Source organism: Diorhabda carinulata, chromosome 1, assembly GCF_026250575.1.
Source record: "Diorhabda carinulata isolate Delta chromosome 1, icDioCari1.1, whole genome shotgun sequence".
In the NCBI taxonomy this organism is placed as follows: Eukaryota; Metazoa; Arthropoda; class Insecta; order Coleoptera; family Chrysomelidae; genus Diorhabda; species Diorhabda carinulata.
Window position 1 is genome coordinate 22407864 of NC_079460.1, and position 22780 is coordinate 22430643.

At 32.9% G+C, this 22780-nt stretch overlaps 1 protein-coding gene across 6 annotated transcripts in view; it reads left to right on the top strand.

The window, feature by feature from the left end:
* Window positions 1-22780, top strand: part of LOC130899291 (neuronal acetylcholine receptor subunit alpha-7) — a 168747-nt gene that overhangs the window by 131036 nt on the left and 14931 nt on the right. For 2 of the 6 annotated variants that reach the window (XM_057809404.1, XM_057809487.1), the window contains exons 6-8: window positions 8570-8645; window positions 11725-11919; window positions 16624-16710. In XM_057809404.1, the coding sequence (XP_057665387.1) occupies window positions 8570-8645; window positions 11725-11919; window positions 16624-16710 (358 nt within the window). Of the gene's footprint in view, window positions 1-8569; window positions 8646-11724; window positions 11920-12137; window positions 12225-16623; window positions 16711-20625; window positions 20713-22780 lie in introns of all 6 variants that reach the window. The other 4 variants (XM_057809245.1, XM_057809156.1, XM_057809569.1 and 1 more) reach the window with 3 other exon arrangements.

The following is a 22780-nucleotide window of genomic DNA, read 5'->3' on the forward strand; positions in this document are numbered from 1 at the left end:
ACAACTTAGGTATAATTTTTCGTAAAAAAGAAATCAACGACAGGATTTTTTTTTAATTTTTAAATCAAAACAAATATTTTGAAATAACTGTTCTATTTGTAGAAAACATTTTCTAAATCGTACCCGAATTGAATTGATTCAGCGTAATTTTTCATCCGAGGGACAGCTGAGATAACATCAACAGAATAACAGTTGGCATTGTTAGATTTATCGAAAAGCAAAAAATTTGTCGATGTATTGATAGGTACATGCATATCGAGTAAGCTTGTGTGAGTTACAATCATCCGATCGAACATCTCCCGCTTTTGTGCTAATTACAGTTCCCCAAATGCTTCCAATCCCCATAACTATACCCGACCTTTGTAAAGTTTTTAGCAGAAAGACTGATATATCCTGCTTAGTGGGGATGTAAAACAGTGTGCGTACTAGTGAATATCGGCGAAATACATCGAAAAATTTAGTTCTGTTAACATATAGGGTGATATATTAAAATCATATAAAAATATTTAATTGCAACTTATTGGTCAGCATTTATATTATTACGTCATCTAACTCAGAAATAATGGGCATAGATCAGCTTTAAAATCAGATATGAATTCTTAAAAAAAAATAAATTCATCCCACTAAAATAGTGCGGAGCTAAAACTTTTATGTAAAATAGATCCAAGAGTAATGATTCATGCATGTTACGTTGAAAAAAATCTTTAATATATCATCCTGTATAATGACTCTTACTAATAATTATATGATAAGCTGCAGCGGTTTTCACAGTCAAATGACTTTGAAAATGAATGCCGTGGTCCAAATCTTTTTACTCGGTTTTAAAACGCTTGAATTATTAATATGAAAATGACCCTCACTAATCTTATGCAAAAATTTTTCTTAAAATAAAGGGTGTGCAAAAAAACTTGAAACTCAACATCGTAAGGACAATTGAGGTGACTAACCAACCATTTTTTGTCCTTTAAAAAAGGTTGCAAAAGATGAAAAACACATCGAACGGTTAGACTCTACAGTGTGTAAAAATAAATGCATTATTTCGGTAACATAATACATATTAATGAAAAATACCGTATTATAAATTGACGTGAATCTTCACCAAGTACAACCTCAAATTCCTCAAATTGTAGATATAGGCTTGTGATATACCGTTTTCTATTTTCTCTATATACGAATGATTACAGAAATTCTTTACAATAAAATCAAAAACTAGAATGTGATGCAAAATATAATAAAATCTAAAACAATAAATAACATAATTTTGTAGAAGCTCCAATCAAATTGCCCTCAATAAAAAAGCGAACAATGATTATGGTTTCCAATTATTACTGCTCAAACATTAACCTTTTAAAGGTATTACATGTATTCTTCTTTAAGGATTTTCTATTAACTATTAGCTGTAATTTCAAACATCATAACATCTTATAATTTTCATCCAACACATCCTATCAAAATCGTCTTCCTTCAACTCCTAAGTAGGTGTCATTTTATAGGGATGCAATTTTCCTTTAAATCTATTTACTGTCTGTATGGCTAATATTGGAGTGTACTTGATATCTTTACATCATTAAGAAGTTATAGGGCTTTAAAGAAGGACCCAAAAATTTCGAAAAAACAATTTATTTTCTTTACCACCACTCTAACTTGAACATATTAAATTTGGTACTCTAAGACTGTTAAGGAAATTAAGCAATGGTAAGTAGAAAATGATGAAAAATTCTTGGGGGTTGATAAGGAGTAACTTAAGTAACTTGACCTTAAAATTTCACTGTTTTCTCTCTGTCAGTTTCATACCATGGAAAATTTAATTCAAAATTTTTTTACTCTTCATAAAACTTTGTCATTTTGAAATTGATTGAAAAGTTACAAAAAAGTCAAGAGTTAGCTATCGATTTAAATATTAGCAAATTTGAAAATTTGCTCTTTTAGTAACTGTTGTTAAATTTTTTTAATGGAAAAAAGTCGGTGTATATATGATTTTGATATACCACTACGTCTAAGTAAAGTACAAGTATTAATATGCCGTTGATGGTATTCAAAATAAGTTCTTCATCTCATACACTCGTATGAACAGGACTTTCTCGATAAACTCTAGAAAAATTTCCTGTTTGTCATTAGAAAATTAGATTAGGAAACCTCCTTCGATATTATTCTACAATAACTCTACAGACTCTTTCACAAAAACAACACACACTTTAAAAAATTAAAACAATTTAATTACTGAAAGAACTGAATCGAAAATGTATAAATTCAAAGCCAAATCTTGAATTTTTAAAATAGAATTGTTGAACATATGTCTTTGGTTTTTCGACATTCGAAGATTTTCCGGGAAAATCGACTCACCTAAAAATCTGAGTATATTATAGCAAATTTTCATACTGATATGATTTTATTATATTCTCAAGTCGCCTGAAATTATTAAATAGAAAATATAGAGAATTTAAAACGATATAACACAATCCTGTTTTTCCGATTTAAAGAGTCGTATCTGTTGTATCTTTCATTCTAAGGGGGTTGTAAATAGATAAATCTATAATTCAAATATGTACGTTAATTTTTCGTTTTATATTGTTAATATTTCATAAAATTAGTGCAGGATCTTAATATAATCAATATCGTGTATGTAAGTCGATTCTTCCCCCATCGCACTTCAAACTTTATTAAATATAATGAGTGTTTCATCTTATTTGGTACAACTCTTATCACAATGCACTGAGTTTTTATCATTCTTAAATGATCAGAGTGAAGTAAGTATAAATTAGTTTTTTTTATTATTATTGTCATCAATGGTTCCTTCAAAATGAATGGATTACTTGAACAAACTTTAGTTTCGTTAACATATTAGAACAAGACTGGCTTCTCGGTCTACATCAGTGGGCAAGTTCGTAAGAAAATTATTTTATTGATTTTTATTGTGAAATTGATGAATAAGTGAAAAATTTCTTTACTTTTTCTGTTAAAGAGTCATCACACGTCAGGAAAAAGTCAATTTTCCAATTTTCTAAAGGAAATATTTGCTTAGTGAAGTTTTTAGAGGACCTTCATTAAACTTTGTATTTACTGTCTTTCTCTTTGAAATAACGACTCTTATTTTAAGGTATTAGACGTTTCGAACTTTTGATGTTGAGGGTCATGTTTTTATTTGTTTCACAAGTTGCCAATTGTGTTTGAGTTTCTAGGTATAAATAAGTTTCAAATAATATAACATTTTTCAAATTGACCTTTAATCTTATACCATACCCGACAAACAATTAATCAAAATGTTGATTAGTTAAAATGGAAAGGGAACTGTTACTTCATGACACGACAACGAAGAAAGTATATTTAATTTTCAACGTAATCTCCTCTTAGCTCCATACACTTTTCCAAGTGGTGTTCAATACCCTTTTTATAAAAAAAATCATCAAGCTTCTGAAAATAGCCGGCATCACCTCTTCATTGTTCGAATATCTTTGACTGCCGAGCCATTTTTTTAAGTCTGGGAACAGATAATTTTCCTAGGAGCTTAAATCTGGCACGATGTAGTAATTCTAACTTTAATTCTATGATTTTGGTCATTGTAATAACGGATGTGTGGGCTGGTGCTTTGTCTTGATTTTATAACCCTTCTTTCTTAGCCAAATGTAGTCGTTTTTGTTTAATTTCTTGGCTCAAACGTTACAATAAGTTCACAGAATACTCGCCGTTGGTAGTTTTTCCTTTTACAAGATAGTCGATGAAAATTATCCCACGCGCATTCCAAAAAAACGGCTGCCAAACAAATACTAAACAACGTGGCGTCTTCAAACTTGTAACATGTGCTGTATAGATTATGTACTTTTTAATACAGTGGCATTTTTCAAGCAACTACCGCCATCTCTAGGTCAAGCCAGATTAATGTTTGCTGTAGATGCAACTATTTAATTGAATTATCTATGGTTTTAGTCAAGTTTACAGATTTCTTGTAGTTTGCCTCTTTTCTCTAACCCTCCGCTTACCATATATGCAATGGGAATATTTAGTGTTTCGAGTTGTTCCTTTGGGGTAGACGGTGTAAATTCTCAAGTGGTATTTTGTTGAATATTTAACTGTTAATTCCATTTAATCATCTCCTATTTTAATTATCATACATACGATAGTTTATTCACGTAACTACGTGCTAGAAACATGTTCACTATTCAAATCAAACCCTGGCCCATATTTTAACTATATTGTTACAAAAGGGAAGCGGAAAGTAATGTAGCGCTTTTTGGGATGTAAACCCAGCTTCGTAGCACTTAATGGTGATATATTTGGAGAGAACTATTGGCTGTTACGTTCTATTTTTCATATCCAATGATCAAGTGATCAAAAACTTTTCTATTCAATTGACTCAATATTTTGAATGTGATCGATCGGTTAGATTATCGATTAGATTAACCTACTTTACTTATTATTCAAATCTACTGAAAGCGTTTTTAGATGGTCGACCAAAATTGGTCAGAGCTATGAAGACCTCCTCGGTTATATGGCATGGATTCATTTCCATTTCTGCTGTTAGCACGTCGATGTCTGATGGTGTTGGTTTTCCTGATAGATAGGAGTCAGAGAGATCTGAACTTTCACGAATTTTTGATGCATTTGTATGAATATCGCAACTATTGCATTACTATCCTTGCAAAACTCTGAAAGCATACAATATCGGATATAATCTTCAGGTATTTGGCTAGCCATTTCACCCAAAATTCACCCCAAGTCTAATATACAACTATTTTAAAGTGAAAATGTCACAATAACTTTTGATTGTCTTGACGTACACAATGAGCTGACAAATGACAATCAAATATAAACAAGCATAGAAACGTGTCCTATGATAGTATTTCAATTCAGCCTTTTGAAACTAAATTGTTTTGATTAAGCGATGTGATTAATTCTCATTACTTTTCAAAAGATTCAGACAGCTCAAATTATTCTAGCAAACAATGTTTTGACGTATTTTAAATGAATTTTAAAACATGATTTGAATTTTTAGCACAAATCGGCATGATGAAAACTATTTCTATAAAAAAATATCATACAAGAAACAAACTCATGTACAAAATGGCTAAGATGTCGGGTTTTTATTGTTGTATTGATGATTTCTCAATTAAATGAATGATTTTTTGTTTCTTTTAACAAAAAATATGGGGGATGTCTAATAAATAATGTCGGTTTCCAATGTTTCGCCAGATCTTTGAGAACTTGGTTAAACAATTCTTTGAGCGTGGATGCAAAAAACCATTTCGAATATTTCTTTTTGATTCAATTTTTTCCTAAGCAGAAATTTCGTTTTGGATTAGAATAAATAGTAATCTAACGGTGCAAGATCGGGCTTAAGTGTTACCAATACCACCATATTCTTTCACAGTATTTGATTGTGAGAAAACCCTGCTTTGGGTTAACTAAACCTGAATATTTCTCCTGTAAAACCTCATACCTTCGCATAAGATGTTCACTATATACCTCGGTATTGATAGCTCGACCGTTTGGAACAATTTCGTACATTGAACCTTCATAATCCTACCAGGCACACATCGAAACTTAGCAATCGAATCGATTTCTCTTTGCGACAGATTCTGGCGATTTTCCTTTATCTAACTGATTTTCCATGCATGGAATAAAGCGTTTAAAAAACTATCATATTTCTGCAGGGCAAGGAGCTATTTACGCACCTCATAAGTTATTTCGGTAACTTCAATTTTTTTTCATAATTCTCTCTTTGTTTATTTACGAAGGGGTACGTGTATTCTTAATACATAATTGGAAATAGTCGTGACAGCAAAGAAAATATGTAAAGTTTAAGGGAAGTTAAGTCGCTTTGATTTGACGCGTGTAGATCATTCACGGTCAGGGATATTGCGGTTATAAGAAAGGACAATCGCCAGAATCTGTCGCAAAGAGAAGTTGATTCGATTGCTTTCGTTATTTGTCTGGTGGAATTATGAAGGTTTAGTGTATTCACATACTGCGAAAAAATATGGTGGTATTGATCTCCTACAACATTTAAGCCCGATCTTGCACCGTTAGATCACTTATTTTAATACAAAACGAAACTTTTGCGTAGGAAAAAATTGAATCAAAAAGAGATGTTGGAAATGGTTTTTTGCATCCACGCTCAAAGAATTGTTTCACCAAGTTCTCAAAGATCTGGCGAAACATTGGAAACCGACATTATTTATGAGACACCCCCTATATTTCCCATATTTTTTGTTAAAAGAAACAAAAAATCATTCATTTATTTGAGAAATCATTAATACAACAACAAAAACCTGACATCCTAGCCATTTTTTCTATGAGTTTGCTTCTTGTATGATATTTTTTTATAGAAATAGTTTTCGTTATGCCGATTTTTGCTAAAAATTCAGATCATGTTTTAAAATTCATTTAAATTACGTCAAAACATTGATTGCTAGAATAATGTGAACAGTCTGGATCTGTTGAAAAGTAATGAGAATTTCTTTGAAATCGCATCGCTTAACCAAAACAATTTAGTTTCAAAAGACTGAATTGAAATACTATCAAAGGACAATTGTTACTGAAGGGGTGTCTTGCGCGGCTGTAAAAGACTCGATTGATTTTTCGCAAAATATGCGCCTGAATGAATGAATTATATTATCAATAAGGCAGCTGCAGGTAAACGCTTTCCAATCCTGAAAAATCGTTCATAACCGTTCAAATTGTCAAACAAGTATTTCGAACTCAATGTTATTTCAAAGAGGAAATTAAGTTTGAATTGTATCTTTTAATGTATCTCTTACCTTTGATGAAATATTTTTAATCAAAGTGAGAGATTGAATTTCCTAGTTACCGGATTTAAAAGAAAATAGTTTCAGACCATATCTTTGGTAGTGGACAAGTTCTCAATTGCCTACATCCCTAACAATAAATTTGGTATTAACGACATGTATACTCCCATTAATATGGCGAATTTGTAATAGAAGATATCCTTGAAGTCATTTACATGTATGAGACCTGAAATGCAGTTTTTCTTTCAAAAAATATAATTCCAATTTCATCCTATTCCTTATATTTATGATCTCAGACGCATCTGATTTGAATACAACAATTTCATATGTTTCAATTATAATAATTAACTTTTTCCTAACCCCACACATATCCAGAATATCAAGTTCAATATCCGATCCTGAATATCTTGCTCCATTTCCAGGCAGATGGATAGTAAAAAGGAGCCTACCAAATGAACACTACATATCAATCATTTAGACTTTTTTAGGAGTAGTTTTTTAAAAAAATCGTTACACCAAACCGGTAAATGTGGTGAAACTTAAATTACAATAAGAATTATTTTAACCCCATGTTTGTAAAAATGTTCAAAACTAAGTACTGAGTATCGAATTTATTCCAAATGACAGTTTCTCTCCATGCAGGGTCAGTTCGGAAGCTAGTAGGACTCTTTTTCTCAATATTTATTCATGAAAATTGTACAAAATTGTATTGGAATTTAACGATGTAGCAACCTCCCAGATCTACACACCGCTATCAACGAGTATTCCCGTTTTCATACGCCTCCAGGAACGAGCCGTAATGCTTTTCCTTGAGCGTCAATTTCATTTTCTTGAATGGAAACAAGTCAGATGGGATCAAGAAGATCCTGACAGATCGCTTTCCCCCACAATTTCAATATCAGAAACTAGGGTTTAGGTATGCTCAAGCTATCAATAATTATTTTGATACCCATCCTACGATCACTATTCGATAAGTTTTTTATTTGTGACACATTTTCGTTGGTCGAAGGGCGTCCAGATCTTCCATTCTCGAGACAGCTTGTGACTCAAAAACACCCAATCTAACCATGGCACCATCGTGCAATGATTCTCCGTGACGAGGCGTTTCTCACTACAAGTGATCTGCTCTCTTCAACGGCCGGAAGTTGACTGCCGATTTTTTTCCACGTTCTCAATATCCCTCTGCTTCAATAGTGCGCATGCAGACCATTTTTCCTCCGCACGGTCGCTAGGAAAAATCAGTCCAGAAGTTTATAAGGTGAATTAAATAGAGCTTAATCATCTTTGTGATCCCAATACAATAACTATATGGCTTTACTGTTCTAATTCTTTTTAAATATTCATTTTAAACATAAATATCAAAATCTATTCATATCCTTGCATTTTGAAGGTAAATCTGACTGACTTTTTCAGATAATTGTATGTATTATATATATTTGCTGTAATATAAAATAGTTGCCACTATATTTTTTCCTATTTTCAAGTATCTTAGCATGATTCTTCAAATTCTTATAATAATGATTTTATCCTATATTTCGCTTTTTATTATTTAAAATCTTATTGTTGTCAACACATTACTTTTGTCATAAACACTAAGTAGATTGAGCGATAGTGGATGTTATATTTAATAACGTGTTGTTATAAAAAATATTTTTTTTAAGATGAAACGGGATAAGTGACTGGGGGAATTTTCTACTGAAAAAACTGTAGTTGTATGTGATTGCTTGCATGTTCCTAATTTTCAGTATCCTCAAATTTTATCATCTTCGATAATAGTTTTAATAAAATTGAGTTTTATCAATGTTATATGTTAAATTTTTCTGTAGCTCGATCTGGTTCTTAATTCTGAAGACGGAGGAGACCTTTCTGATTTCATCACAAACGGAGAATGGTATTTAATCGGTAAGTCATATTATATTAATAATTTATTGAACTTATTTTAACCCCGCTAAGATTTTGATATTAAATTCTTGAACAATCTACGTGTAGTACACTTTCTTGTAAACTTGATCAATATTTCCATCTAACCAAGGGATTCCCTGAGCAATACCAATTCTTTGGGGTCAAAATCGGTCAACAATAACGAAAACTGATTTAGGAGGTTGATGCGGTTTAAAAATCGAGCTCATTGATTAACGCATTTCTTATTTATAACTTATAATGCCACGTATACCAACTTGTTACAAAATTGACTACTATTTTCTTAGGAAGTATCATTGTCCTTTTGAAAATCGATAAATGTCTTTCAGGAACGTTTTGACATGCTTGATAGTTATCGGATATATTTAATACGGACGAAATCATGATCAAAATCAAGTCCAACCAAGCTCCTAATATGTTATAGAAGATGTGTTATAAATCATGTCATCATATAATCATACATTCATAATCATTTTCAACAATCTCTTGTAGACTTTGTTAAAACAATCTTTGAGCTTAGATATCCCAAAAATTGTCACACTTTTGTTTCAAAATTATCCCCTTGCAAGTATTTCGCCATGGATTTGAATAAATAGTAATCAGACGGTGCAAGTCTGGACTAAATGGTGGACGTGGTGGGGCTCAATACCACGAAGTTCTTCTTATTCCGCGTAAGTTTCTTGGATATTAAACCTCATACATACATTTCGAAGTACAGTAAACCTTCCTAATTCTACCAGAAAACAAGTCTTTCCACTTTGCGACTGGTTCTAATATTATCCTTTGTCTAACCATCGCAAGTAACAATGCGTCTAATAAAACGATTATATTTCGATAGAACAATGAGCTGATTACATATCAGTGAACCAACGCTATGCCGTCCGCTCATTAACTTCACATATTTTCGTTGTTGCATCCGTTTCTTTTGTTTCAAATACTATTTTAACAATAAACGAATTTCATATTTATCGCCTTCCATACTATGTATTGTAGAAACGTACTACGTCATCAATAACAAAGATATAATGAATATAGAGAAAGTTAATCAATATTGTACGCCTCATAGAATTAGCGTCTTAAAATCTTGCTTAAATTGAGGCATAGGAATTTCCACATATTGAAACCGACATTAACAATGAGTCACCCTCTGTATAATGAAAACATTGGTAATTTCCTAGTAAGACTCGAACCTTTGACCATTTGACTACAACGCAACGACCTAACGACAAGACAGTCAGAACATTTTTGTTAAGAGCATAGTTAATTTAATCGATAAAAATCTATTTTTATCTAATTTTATCTATTGCACTCGATAGCTTATCAGGGTTTTCAAGGACGCTGCTTGAGGTACTTGTTATTCAGTGCGTGATTCACTCTCTTAATTACATAGCTTTCCAAGGAAAGTTTTTACTTGGTTGGATCTGCGTATTAAAATTCTGTAAACAAACCAAATTTGAGAGGAAATATGAACAATTGTAAAACAAATATTTATTCCTTCGCAGCAAAAGTTTGAGACAATGTTATTTTATCAATAACTCACGCATTGTATTCACTGAAGGATTCGAGAATCTTTTCAATTCATATATTAGTCACTAAGTACTAAATCCATATAACGCACAGCCTTGTGATAATACAAGAAGAGTTGGTCATTATCAACATAAATAAAGAGCTTCAACAAATGTTTATCTGAGTTTTATCTGCGCACAGATTATATAGAAGGGTGCATCGAACGCACATTTGCAGGTATAAAACGGTATATACAATCCTTGTATTTAGCTGGAATTGTTTCTTATCGTAAATAAAAGAAGAGAAGTTATAAAAGAGTTAACAACAGGGTTAAAACTTTCTCATCAATACGATTATAGTCGTAGTCTCCTAACCTAACCTAACCTAACCTAACCTAACCTAAACCATTTTGTTTAGTTTGCTCAAAGTCATACTACCTACGTTTTTATGAACATACGAAAGTCTTCATGGGGATTAGTCAACTCATTCTATATTCTCAGTGTTCAAAGTTGCCCCCCACCCCTTAAAACATAGTATTTTGAAAAATACACTTCTCCATCGTCATATCTAGTGAACATTTTTATAAAACAAAAAAAAACATTCGAAAATCAACGAACGTGGAGATTTAAAACTGAAATATGGAATTTGTAAAACTTCACCAGGTTTATCCATAACTTTACTTTGTTATTTTAATTCTTGTATCTAAAATTAATAATCTACTTTCACGTAATTTGTATTTATAATTATTAATCACATTGAGTTTACCTACAACCAATTGCTCTGCAAACCAGACATCCATAGCTTTCATTACCTCCTTGTTAGAAGAAAATTTACGACCTTTTAAACTTTTTTTGAGCTGAGGAAAGAGACGATGGGGGGACGGAGCCAAATCTGGTGAATAAGGGGGGTGTTCTAGTAATTCAATCCCTAAACCACGAATTTTTTGCATGGCAACATGAAATTTGTGTGCAGGGGCATTGTCCTGCAAAGAAAAAACACCTTTGGATGACTTTCCGCATCATCCATAGTAACAATTTGATTTAAGAAGTCTACATCGTCATCAAATAGAGCACAGATCGAACGCTATGCTTCTACCCTTGCACGCTTTCGGTCAACATTTAAACATTTGGGGATCCATTTTGCAACGATTTTTCTCATATCCAAATCTACGTGAACTATATGATGTATGCGTTCGTATGAAATATTCAGTGCTTCAGATCAGATCCGTCTTAGCCCAATTCGACGGTCTGATAAAATAATATCATGAACTGCATCGATATTTTCGGGGACTGACACAGAAAGTGGCCTTCCCGATCGGTCATCATCTTCAATGGAAAATTTGATCACCAAGGGTATTGAGCATATCTTCGTAAATCTGCTTACCTCTTAACCCTTTACACTTTACACTGACACTTTTAATAAGTTATTGTTCGTTGCTATGGTAACGCAATATTTTGTTTATGCATGGAACTGGTCTATGCTAACTAGATATCAATACATCCACGTATATATAATGCTTGTGCATACAAATGAATGATCTAGTGCTGTTTTGCAGGTATGCCAGGGAAAAAGAACACAATAGTATATCAGTGCTGCCCGGAACCCTACGTTGACGTGACCTTCACAATCCAAATACGACGTCGGACTCTGTACTACTTCTTCAACTTAATAGTACCTTGTGTGCTGATTTCATCCATGGCTCTTTTGGGTTTCACGCTTCCACCAGATTCCGGAGAAAAACTAACCTTAGGTACATTGCCCATGCTGTATGTTGCACTGTGTGTTTGCTTTATTCCTTGTTTGTAGGTGACACATTGCTCAGTGTCAATAATAATTTGGTCTTAATAATGAAAATCAATTTACTACATACACCGAAACATGTATTTTAAGACACTCACAATAACGCAATCCCGTTTGGACCACCCGACAAACAAAAAACACTTTCAAAATTCAAAATCTTCATTTCAGGTGTCACCATACTTCTTTCATTGACAGTATTTCTGAACCTAGTAGCTGAAAAGATACCAACCACATCTGATGCTGTTCCGTTAATAGGTATGCTTGGCCTACTGGGAGCATCGTGTGTTTTACGCCCCGTGTCCCTGTAAACGGACTGTCCGTTGATACTTGGAGGGCGTTACCGAAATGCCCCTTTAGTGTCCATCGAGCGCTGCAGAACCTGTTCTTATATATCATTAGACTTATAATTTACAAAATATCAATTACTACTATTAAATAAAGTAATATTATATGTCTATGATAATATAATGACAGTTCCATGAGCGTCATAGTATTCACAAAACATGGTATATTAAACTAATTACAAATTAATCACACATTAAACAACAATATCAATAAAATTCCATGTTGTGTGAGTATTATGAAATCATACTGTATATAATATGTGTGTACCATTACAGTGGTTATTTTTAGCATGCACTAAAATCAGTCCCTCCATAAATTGCTTTAATTGTTCCCTTTCTATAGAATTTAGATAACAGCGATCAAGAACTACAAGGAAATAAATTGAAAAGTCTAGTAATAATTGATGTCGTTTTCTAGTATTGGTTTAAATTGATTAGAAACCACCACATAACTCAATATGAACTAGGAACGGCTTCGAAAAAATCGCAATAAATATTTGGTGAGTAAGTTTCAAATGAATCATCTTAAGTAACCACGATTCTTCTTCTTTCTGACATGTATGACCATATTAATGGGTTTTTTCCTGTTTATTGCCAGCAAGTCTTCCTCGGAAGTCAATAATTATCAAATAAAATATATAGTAGTATTATAGTATACTCAAGAAGACGTCCACAATTGGACAACGTCGCAATCCATCCCAAAGCCTTCTTGGACGCGAAAAAAGTGATGTTTTTTTGGTGAAAGTCTTCTTCATGAACACTCATTAATCAAGTAAAACATTGCATTTAAAGTTTAGACCTAATCAAGAAGGAAACACTTGAAATTTCTTCCGCAACTGTATATTTCTCAGATATTACTTCATTAATTTTTTTGTCCTTTGAAAAAATTCAATAAGAAGAAAAAAGAAGAAACGGAAAAATATATTAATTAAGATATTATTTGAAGGTTAGGCGTTATTAGATTGAAATACCATTTTGTTTAGTTTGCTCAAAGTCGTACCACGTTTTTATGAACATACAAAAGTCTTCATGGGGATTAGTCAACTCAATCTATATTCTTAGTGTTCAAAGTTGTGTTGTTTTCTGTACTAATCACAGTCACAAGACGTTCTGCACTTGGTTCATCTCATGGTTCTACTCCCCACGAAACCAAGGCTTAGTTTAAAATCTGCTACCCAATATTTTACTGTTGATAAAGAAAAAGCAGTTTTACCCAGAATAGAATCTAGTTCAGCTTTCATATTGGTTGGGGACATATATATATATATATATATATATATATATATATATATATATATATATATATATATATATATATATATATATATATATATTGAATACTTTCTAATACAGTAGTATTTTTAAAGCAGCTACCGCCATTTCTAGATGCTAGGGACTTCTGGGACCATCCTCGTATATTGACAGACTCACAAATGCATTCAGTTTCAAACCATAACATCGCATCTTTTAGTTTTCAAGCACAAAACTTAGTATTTCGTTTTGCTTTATTTAATCAAATTAATTTTAAAATTTATTGTGAAACGACATCAATTACTCACTAGACCCGTAATCAGATTCTTCATAAAGGTAAGTGATAAATAGAAACTTCTATGGCTATAAATATAATAAGAAGCCATAAGAGAAGAAATTCGATCAATATTTTCATTGAATCAAAATCGAATTAATGTAGATACTTAGCAGGATAGGAAAGCTATTGTGCACTCATATACATCGTTGTTAAAACTAATAATGGAGGAGAAAATCAGATCTAGAAGAGGTCCGGCCGGGATACAATCCTGGGGGAGCGGCTCACCGAAGTTTTTTCAGAAGATAGTACCTCAAGAAAATATGTCGGCCGTAAATATTTTTTTTTTTTCAATTTTAAACTTAAACAACCCGTACTAGTATCATTGTATCTAAGCATGTTTAATTAATCACTTTATTTGGAATCAGAGAATCTGTTCTCTATTTTTGCTCAAATGCTACGGGCGACATTGTAGTGAATCATTTAATATCGGAAATAATGGAATAATTTATTTTTCAAATCAACGATAGTATTTACTGCAAAACTATTAAGTTAGTTTTAAAAAAATCTAGTTTTATAATTGAAAAGTAATTAATTGTGGCAGTGGAAACTCTTGAGATATTGCCGGAATTAAGTTTCAGTGGTAGAAATTTTAACTTTATCCACGTAGAATGAAGCAGAGTTTGATTACTCTCCTTATTTGAATTTATAAAACAGGTTCTCTGAAATGAATTTAAATCTAGAGCTGTTACACTTTTTATAGTCCAGTCATTTTATCGATTTACCTCAAAATGCGAAAAGATAAGTTAATTTTTGCTACATCTCATACATGCCCAGTGGAATCAAGTCACTCCTTTATGAATTATAAAAAGATAAACCTTGAAAAACCCACATAACGAAATTCAAATATCTCTAGTTACCCAATGACATAACAATAAAAGGAACTTTGAGTTCGTGAATTGATTAGTTAAGTTATTTATACATTGGAATAATCCAAATTCGTAAGCCTCCCAATGATCATAAAAATCATGAGTGGCTTCAGACCAGTTGAACTGGTTTGGTCACAATTGAAACATTTCAGAGTTGACCTAAGAAGAAATTGCATCGATGACATCAAAAAACTAGCCAAAATATGGAAGACATGTGGTGAATATAGAAAATTCCTCCTCCTTCTGGGAAACTGATCAAATAATAGAAATAATTGAACAATTGATAATTTCGCACAACAATCAAGATTCCGATACTGATAGCAACTAAAAGTTAAAGTATCTTAAATGTTAGCGATAAAATGTAGCAAATAAGTGTTTTTGTGGTTTTTTAAAATTCTAATTTTATGCATATTTTAATGTTTCTTTCATTCTATTGTTGTACCAACTTGTTGACAGCAGTAATTTAAGTCAATCAAGGTGTGTTAGAGTCTAAACTACACAAACAAACTACAAAAAATGTTGGCAGTTAAATGAACGCGAAGCTGAAAGAATAGCCGAGTTAGTTGGACAGAAACAAAGTTTTCGTGAAGTGGAAAATCTGTTTGGCGTACACCACACAACCGTTGGCAGATTGATGCAAAGATTTCGTGAGGCCTGGACAAGGACATCCTTCAGTTTTAATTCCTCGAGATGACCGTTTTTTGCAATTAAATCCATTAAGAAATCGGTCAATGACAAGTTTCGAGCTCAACAGCCTTTTACGAGAAGTCCGAAACCTTCTATACAGCAGAAGAGATCTCCAAGCACTTTTGATAACCAGATAGCATCGTGTTGCTAGACTAAGATTTGCATTTTGATTCAGTAGTGACAATGAAAACGATTTTTTTTAATTCATGTTTTTAAATTTGATTTTATCCTTTTTGTTCAAAGAGGTGGGAGAAAATGGGAACCTTGTTATGAAAAAATTCTTGCGAGTCCAGTTCTGCTTAGCCGATTTTTAAAAACTTGTTTAACAGTTTTTGTCTCCAGCAATATAAAATATTTGAATTTTAAATAATATAATTAGCAACGTGATATATATCTTGACAAATCTTTTTTATGTCTCGAGATATCTTAAGAAATGTGTAAACGGCGAGTTTTTAATATACTACTGGCCTTATTTGAATATAAAGCTAATATTTCTATTTCTGACAACAAATCATTAAATAAGCCATGTAACGAATTTAACAATTAACAGCTTAGATAACTAACTATGTAATTGGTGGAGCCTTAGGTGTTCAAAATGTCGTCCATCATTTTCTATACATGAAATAGTTCGCTTACAAATGGATAGAACAACAGTTTCAATTCATGTTATTGAAATACTTCGTGCTGCCTGTCGTAATCTTCCAGTCATATCCGTAACAAAATGGAAAATGGTTAGGGCATGACTTAGAGCCAAAAGATTATGGTTGAATACCCTAAGATAAAATTTGGAACTACTGATACTAGCTCCTGATGAATTACTGAATATTTTTTAGGTGTAATGGTCAACTTACCTCACTTTTTCCTAGTAATTCAACTGCAAATTTTATGCTCTATCATGTTTGTGATAAGTGGAACAATGAAAGATAATCTTTGATACCAAATTTTGATAAACATTTGACACAACTATGTACACCAAAGATCAGCTTATCATTTCGCATTCTGAAGTTGACATCTTTTCATGCTAAAATATCTCGTCTATTACAACAAATTTTAAACACCGAAGAGTACATCCCAAAAAAACACATCGCAAATAGATTATACACAGGGTGTATCTACAATAAAAGAAGTAATGGTCGTAAATTCGTAATGAAGCTAATGTTCTGTTGCAGGAGTGACCATCTTACTATCGTTGACTGTGTTCCTGAACCTCGTGGCTGAAACCTTGCCCCAAGTATCTGATGCCATTCCCTTGTTAGGTACCAATCGTTATTTTGTCTGACCTGCCTGTGCTGGCTATTATACATCCTCAATGCTGCCTGGTGACTTATGTATCGTTGTGTATATGTGATTGTTGTGTCCCGCGCGCGGTTCAGCTTCATTGGCACCTTAGATATTTTTTATGGAGATCACAAAGAGAAAGGGAGAAACACCACAATCTCACACTTCTTAAACATTAATTATATTTTTATAGTTTGCTTTCTATCAAGCCTGTATAATATCGGTTTAGAAGATTGGTGATTAAAATTGAGTGTGGAATCTAGTTCAATGTTTTTATTTAATGAAATATACGAAGTATATTCACAAAATATGGGTACATGTACAAAAAAAAATATTTCTATAACATTTAAATCAATTTTTTAGAAATATATTATCCGTTGTAAATTCTAGTAGGAATATTAACTGCTCTATCAAAGGCTTTTTGAGTCATTTCTTGTAGTGAATCAATCCACGTTTTAACCATTTTTTTTTCGATTAAATTTTTGGCTTTTTTCGTTATTTTTGTATCCTGGCTATTATTCCACTATCCACGGACTGTTACTTGACTTTTCCATTGGCTTTTTGGTTTTCCCCTGGGACGGTTTCCTAAGGGCTTTCATTCGGCCATTTTTTTCAATTTCACTATTATTTTCCATCCATTTTTTTATGTTCTAGCAATCGATTTTATAAATGCGGACTTTTCATTTGAATATTTCTCTAGTTTCATCATTCAACAACTGTACTGTCTGTCACCGAACTTACCCCACGTGGTTCTGTAGATTTTCATTTTACTACTACTGGTTGTTAATTGTCACTATCTTCCTCCTCTTTATTCAAGAATTTTCTATTAGGATTTTGACCCTTCACACGACAAAAAAGTAAACCAGAGTCACTCAATAAATTAAAAGAAAAAAGATGTCCAATAGGAGTATTGAGCCATCATCAAGTACCTGTATTTAAAAGGGTTAAGAGGTAAGCAGATTTACAAAGATATGCTTAATACCCTTGGCAATAAATGTCCTGTGAAAAATTGGACTGCAAGCTTCAAAAGACGTAAATTTTCCATTGAAAATAATGACCAATCGGGAAGGCCAGTTTCTGTGTCAGTCCTCGAAAATATCGATGGAGTTCATGACATGATTTTATCAGATCGTGGAATTGGGCTAAAGAAGAAATCTGAAGCACTGAATTTCATACAAACGCGTTCATCATATAGTTCACGTCAATTTGGACATGAGAGAAATTGCAGCAAAATGGATCCCCAAAAGTTTGAATGTTGAACAAAAGTGTGCAAGGGTAGAAGCATCGCGTTCGATCTGTGCTCGATTTGAAAATGATGTAGACTCTTTAAACCGAATTGTTACTATAGATAAGACTTGGGTACATTTCTACGAGCCAGAAACAAAGCAACAATCGATGAAATGGCGACACTCTGGACTTAAGAAGTTTCGTCGTCGAAAATCTGCTGGATAAGTTCTTGCTTGTTTTTTGAAATTTTCATGGAGTAATCATGATTTATTAGTTGGATAAGGTTAGAACAATAACTGGAGATTACTTTCGATATCACTGACCACTCTACGGGAAAAAATTAAAGAGAAAAGACGCGGCAAGCTATCCAAAGTTGTTTTGTTTTTGCAGGACAACGCCCCTGCCCACAAATCTCATGTTGCCATGCAAAAAATTCGTGATTAAGGGTTTGGATTACTAGAACACCCCCCTTATTCACCAGATTTGACTCCGTCATCTCTTTCCTCAACTGAAAAAAACTTAAAAGGTCGAAAATGTGTCTTCCAACGAGAAGGTGATAAAAGCTGTGGAGGTCTGGTTTGCAGAGCAAGAAGAAACATTTTGCAAGGTCTAGAGACGTTGCAGGTTCGCTGTAACAAATGTATCCAATTAAGAGGAGAATATGTTGAGTAATAAAATATTTTGACATCGAAATAATGTTTGGTTCTATAGTAGGCTAGGATCTTTATATATCCTCAATATATCCTCGGACATTCTTCAATATGAGTCTCCGTATACTTTTTTAATCTCGTATTAATTATGGAAGTAAAAATGTAATTAGCGCTCATTTTTTGATTTCCATATGGCTCCACTATTCCATCCGTTTGCTCTTTCAAACTAGCTCTATTAACTAGTGTAGTCTATTCGGTAGCTCATTTTCTCCGTAGTTTACCATCTCATTGACGATCTCATCTGGTCTACTTTGTTTTTTATTTTTCCTAATGGTAACTTCTCCCTTTCATCATTGAAGATTGTCCTCCATGTTTTCAACCATGTGGTAACATGTTCTTTCAGTTCGTCATCATCGTTGGAGTGTTGACCATCAAAGATAGATTTTAGGTGTAAGAAGAGATGAAAGTCGCTAGGAGCGAGATCCGAGCTGTAGGCTACAGCCAAATTCCTGAAGTCAAGTATTATCGCAAAAAAAAACATCTAACAGTAATCCTCGGCGCTTTTTTCTTAATAGTAAACATGTGAAAGTAACTGCCGCACTTGCTCGGAACTGTCGCTGTGGATGTACCTCGTATTTCCAACTGATAGTAACTTATTCTGGAAAACAAATTTTTATTTTTGAACGATTCTATGTAATTCAAATGATTTTCGAAGCTTTTTGCCGTTAAATGCGGTGCTTGAGTGTCATCAATATTCATTTTACTCGTACCAGTTCATTTTAAGAATGTTTTGTGATTTTTAAATTGGATATAAATACAACAACGATATTATCCACGCTGATTAAAAAGCATAATTATCCAAAATACTTATATTCACATGTATATTTACAATGAAAACTTATTCAAAATATAAATTGAATCTAATCACAAATAACATACAACAAATTTATATATTGCACCCTGTTTTTGTACGTTGTGTTTCCCCTCTTTTTCCTGTAATCTTCATTTTTGTTCACGACGACGTGGCGTTCAAAGAAGAAATGTTTTTGGGCAAATTTGTGGTATTGGCAGGAAGTGCTGTTATGGTAATTTGAAATTGTATCGTGTTTTATCATTGAATGTCATGTTTGTGTTTGTTTTTTTTTGTTTAATTCAATTTTTTCCTCATTATCACTTTGTATTATTTTCGTATAATAAAATTTCATCGGCCTGGTTGTTCGGGGCAAAGTATCAGTGAAAAAATCTTTTGATTTTAATATTGCGTTTTTGTATTTGTTGTTTCTGATAGTCCTATTGAAATTTTAGTAGAAACGTAGATAACAAATTATTTTTTCGTTCGATATCTTTACCCCTAACTAATATCAATATAGGGTGGCTATTTCATATAGAATGTTGAATATATTCCCCTTCGAAACAGTTTATATAAGTAGAAATAATTTTTTATTTTATTTTTTTATACAATGCACAAACTTTAAATTCTACGTAACTCAGAATATTCGTAAATACTTTATAATGTGCTGTTGTATACGCTATAGTCACAAATACTTCTTGACCTACTTAAAGTATACGAAATAAGAAAAGGGATAACATCGTGAAATCTTTGACCGTTGAGAAATAAATATATTTAATATTAGAACTCTTTGGGAGTAGGAGTTTTATAAGAGGGTTTGGGTGCCGCAAACATTTCCTCTTTGAATCGAACGTTTCACGGGAAGGGAGCCGGATACTTGGAAAGGAGGGCCGTCTTATAATTTATATTTCTACAAGTACTATTTTCTATTCTGATGTGACCTTGGATACTACCATATGTGTCTTTACAGTATAAATTTTTTCCGTATAACCGACTTTTTCATTTCAAAATGAAAACAATTCAAACAGTAGATTATAGATATAGATATTATTGGGAATGAAAAAGTTGTAGCGTAAATGTTTTTTACGGAATTTTTTACTGTTTGTTGTTGATCCGCGGCACAGGTCACAGGTCAGACGCCTCGCGTGACGCACTGTCTGTTCCAGGTGTGACTATCCTGTTATCACAGACCGTGTTTTCTCTGCTGGTGGCGCATGTTATAACTCAGACGTCCGACGCTGTGCCCCTGATAGGTTAGAGTCTCGGTTCAAATATTATTATATTATTTTATTTGCAAACAACACACTACTCCGGGCACCGGTTGAAGGCGGCCCTGTCTCTATAGACTATAAAACAAACTTTGAAAATCAATCAAAACTAATAAACAACCCGCTGATGAAACATTATCGATAATAGACTGAACTCAAATTTTGTTTTAAAGAAAAATTTTCGTCATTCTTTTCTAAAAACAATTCCATTTATTTTTCAGTTTTCTAGGCAACAATACCTTTTCTTTGCTAGAATATCGTTTTATTGGAACCAATAACAAAATTCATTGATCATCTACATCATTCATTTTATATTTTATTTCATAAATTTAAAATTTTCTTTGATTCATTCAACTTCATTTATTGCATCAACCATAATTTTCTAGTTTGGTACCAATAAAACGAACCGTGATCCATAAAAAAACTTGAACCACAATCATTATTTAGTATAAATGTGATAAAGTCGATGAAAAATGAAATTTGGAAGTTGAATGTATTTGATTGGAGGCCGGGCCGTACTTTGCATGCACTCGACTGTAACAGCACTTCGCCCAGCCACAGCTACAGCTACAGTACAAGTACACAACTAGTCTGCATTCTCTTGCAGCTAGGCTTCTCTTTACTGTGTTGGGGTGAATGGTTGGCTACTGCGACCGTCGGCGAGGCTAAAATTCAATTACCGTTTTAATTTTGATTGTTAAACTACTAATCAATTAATGAAGTATAACAATTAATAAATAATAAAATCATCCTTCTAAAAGTTTATCAGTCATTTTATTTCTAATTGTTCTAAAATATTATTTATATTCACAATATTTCAAACTCAAAAACCGAAAGAATCGAAATGAAATGACTGTAATAATCCCACTTCTATCCTGATCCTTTAGATAAAATAATTCTTTTCTTATACATTAACTTCTCCATAAGCAGCCACTTTCCATATCCTCTACTTATCCCTTTTTAGTACTTAGTAGGGTTACAGGATGGGCTATGCAAACTGCATATATCTGCAAATTTAATTTTCCTAGCTGCTCACTACTCAGACTCGCTACCTAGGGTGCGCTGCGCTACGCTGTGCGCATACAATTTACTCTTGACTGCCAAAGACTTTCTCACCTCCAAGTATCAAATGGCTCTGTCCCACTAGGATTATCAATCTGTATGTTTTGTTGTTGATATGTTTATTTCCTTTATTGTTTGTACTATTTGTCTTAATGAATTCTTTGATTTCATTTTTCTTTTGACTCGTTACCTCCTCGTAAAGTGTAGTGCTACTTAGAGGTATATTATGTATATAAATATTTAAAACAATTACATTAACTTCGCTTTTAAATAAATGACACTAGTTTACAGTACAACTGTTGCCGAAGAAATTTTAGCTATATATCATTCAAAAATAGAAGATTTTTATCAGCTCCAGTTTCTGAGTTTCAGCTATGTAGGGATAAAACAGAAAAAACATGTATTTACCGAAAATAATTAATCATTGAGTTCTGAAAAATTTTGTTCTAATGCTCTTTTCGGAGACTTTGTAAAATGACGCATCAGACAATATATTCGTATCCCAGAAACCCTGGTAGCACTTTTCCATGACGCGTATACCCTGATGCTTACACCCTCCCTACTCTTCGCTCATATCTCTTAAATTTTCCGGAAACTTGTCAAGGTGACTATGGAGAAAGTGGAGTTTTATATCACAGAAGCTTTCAGTTCAATTTTCCATTCATGGTCATTGTTTTGTAAAAAGCAATCACTAGAGGGTAAACCATATTACACTCGAGTAAATCGATGGTGCCTGACCGTGGTTATAGTCTTCAGGAAAGATGTGACTTGGTAGCTGATTGCACAGGCTTGTACTGAAAGAAAACCCAATAAATTGACGTTGGCGAACTCGGAGTTCATAAGCTACGTCTGCCTGTCGAGTAGGTTTTGCAAATACTGCTCTAGGTGGAATTATATTGGGCAGCTCAAAAGAGAATCTGCCTTGGTAGTATCTATAGAACAGAGTCAGGTCATCGAACTTTCTTCTGTGTTCGAAGTTATCCGAGTTTCT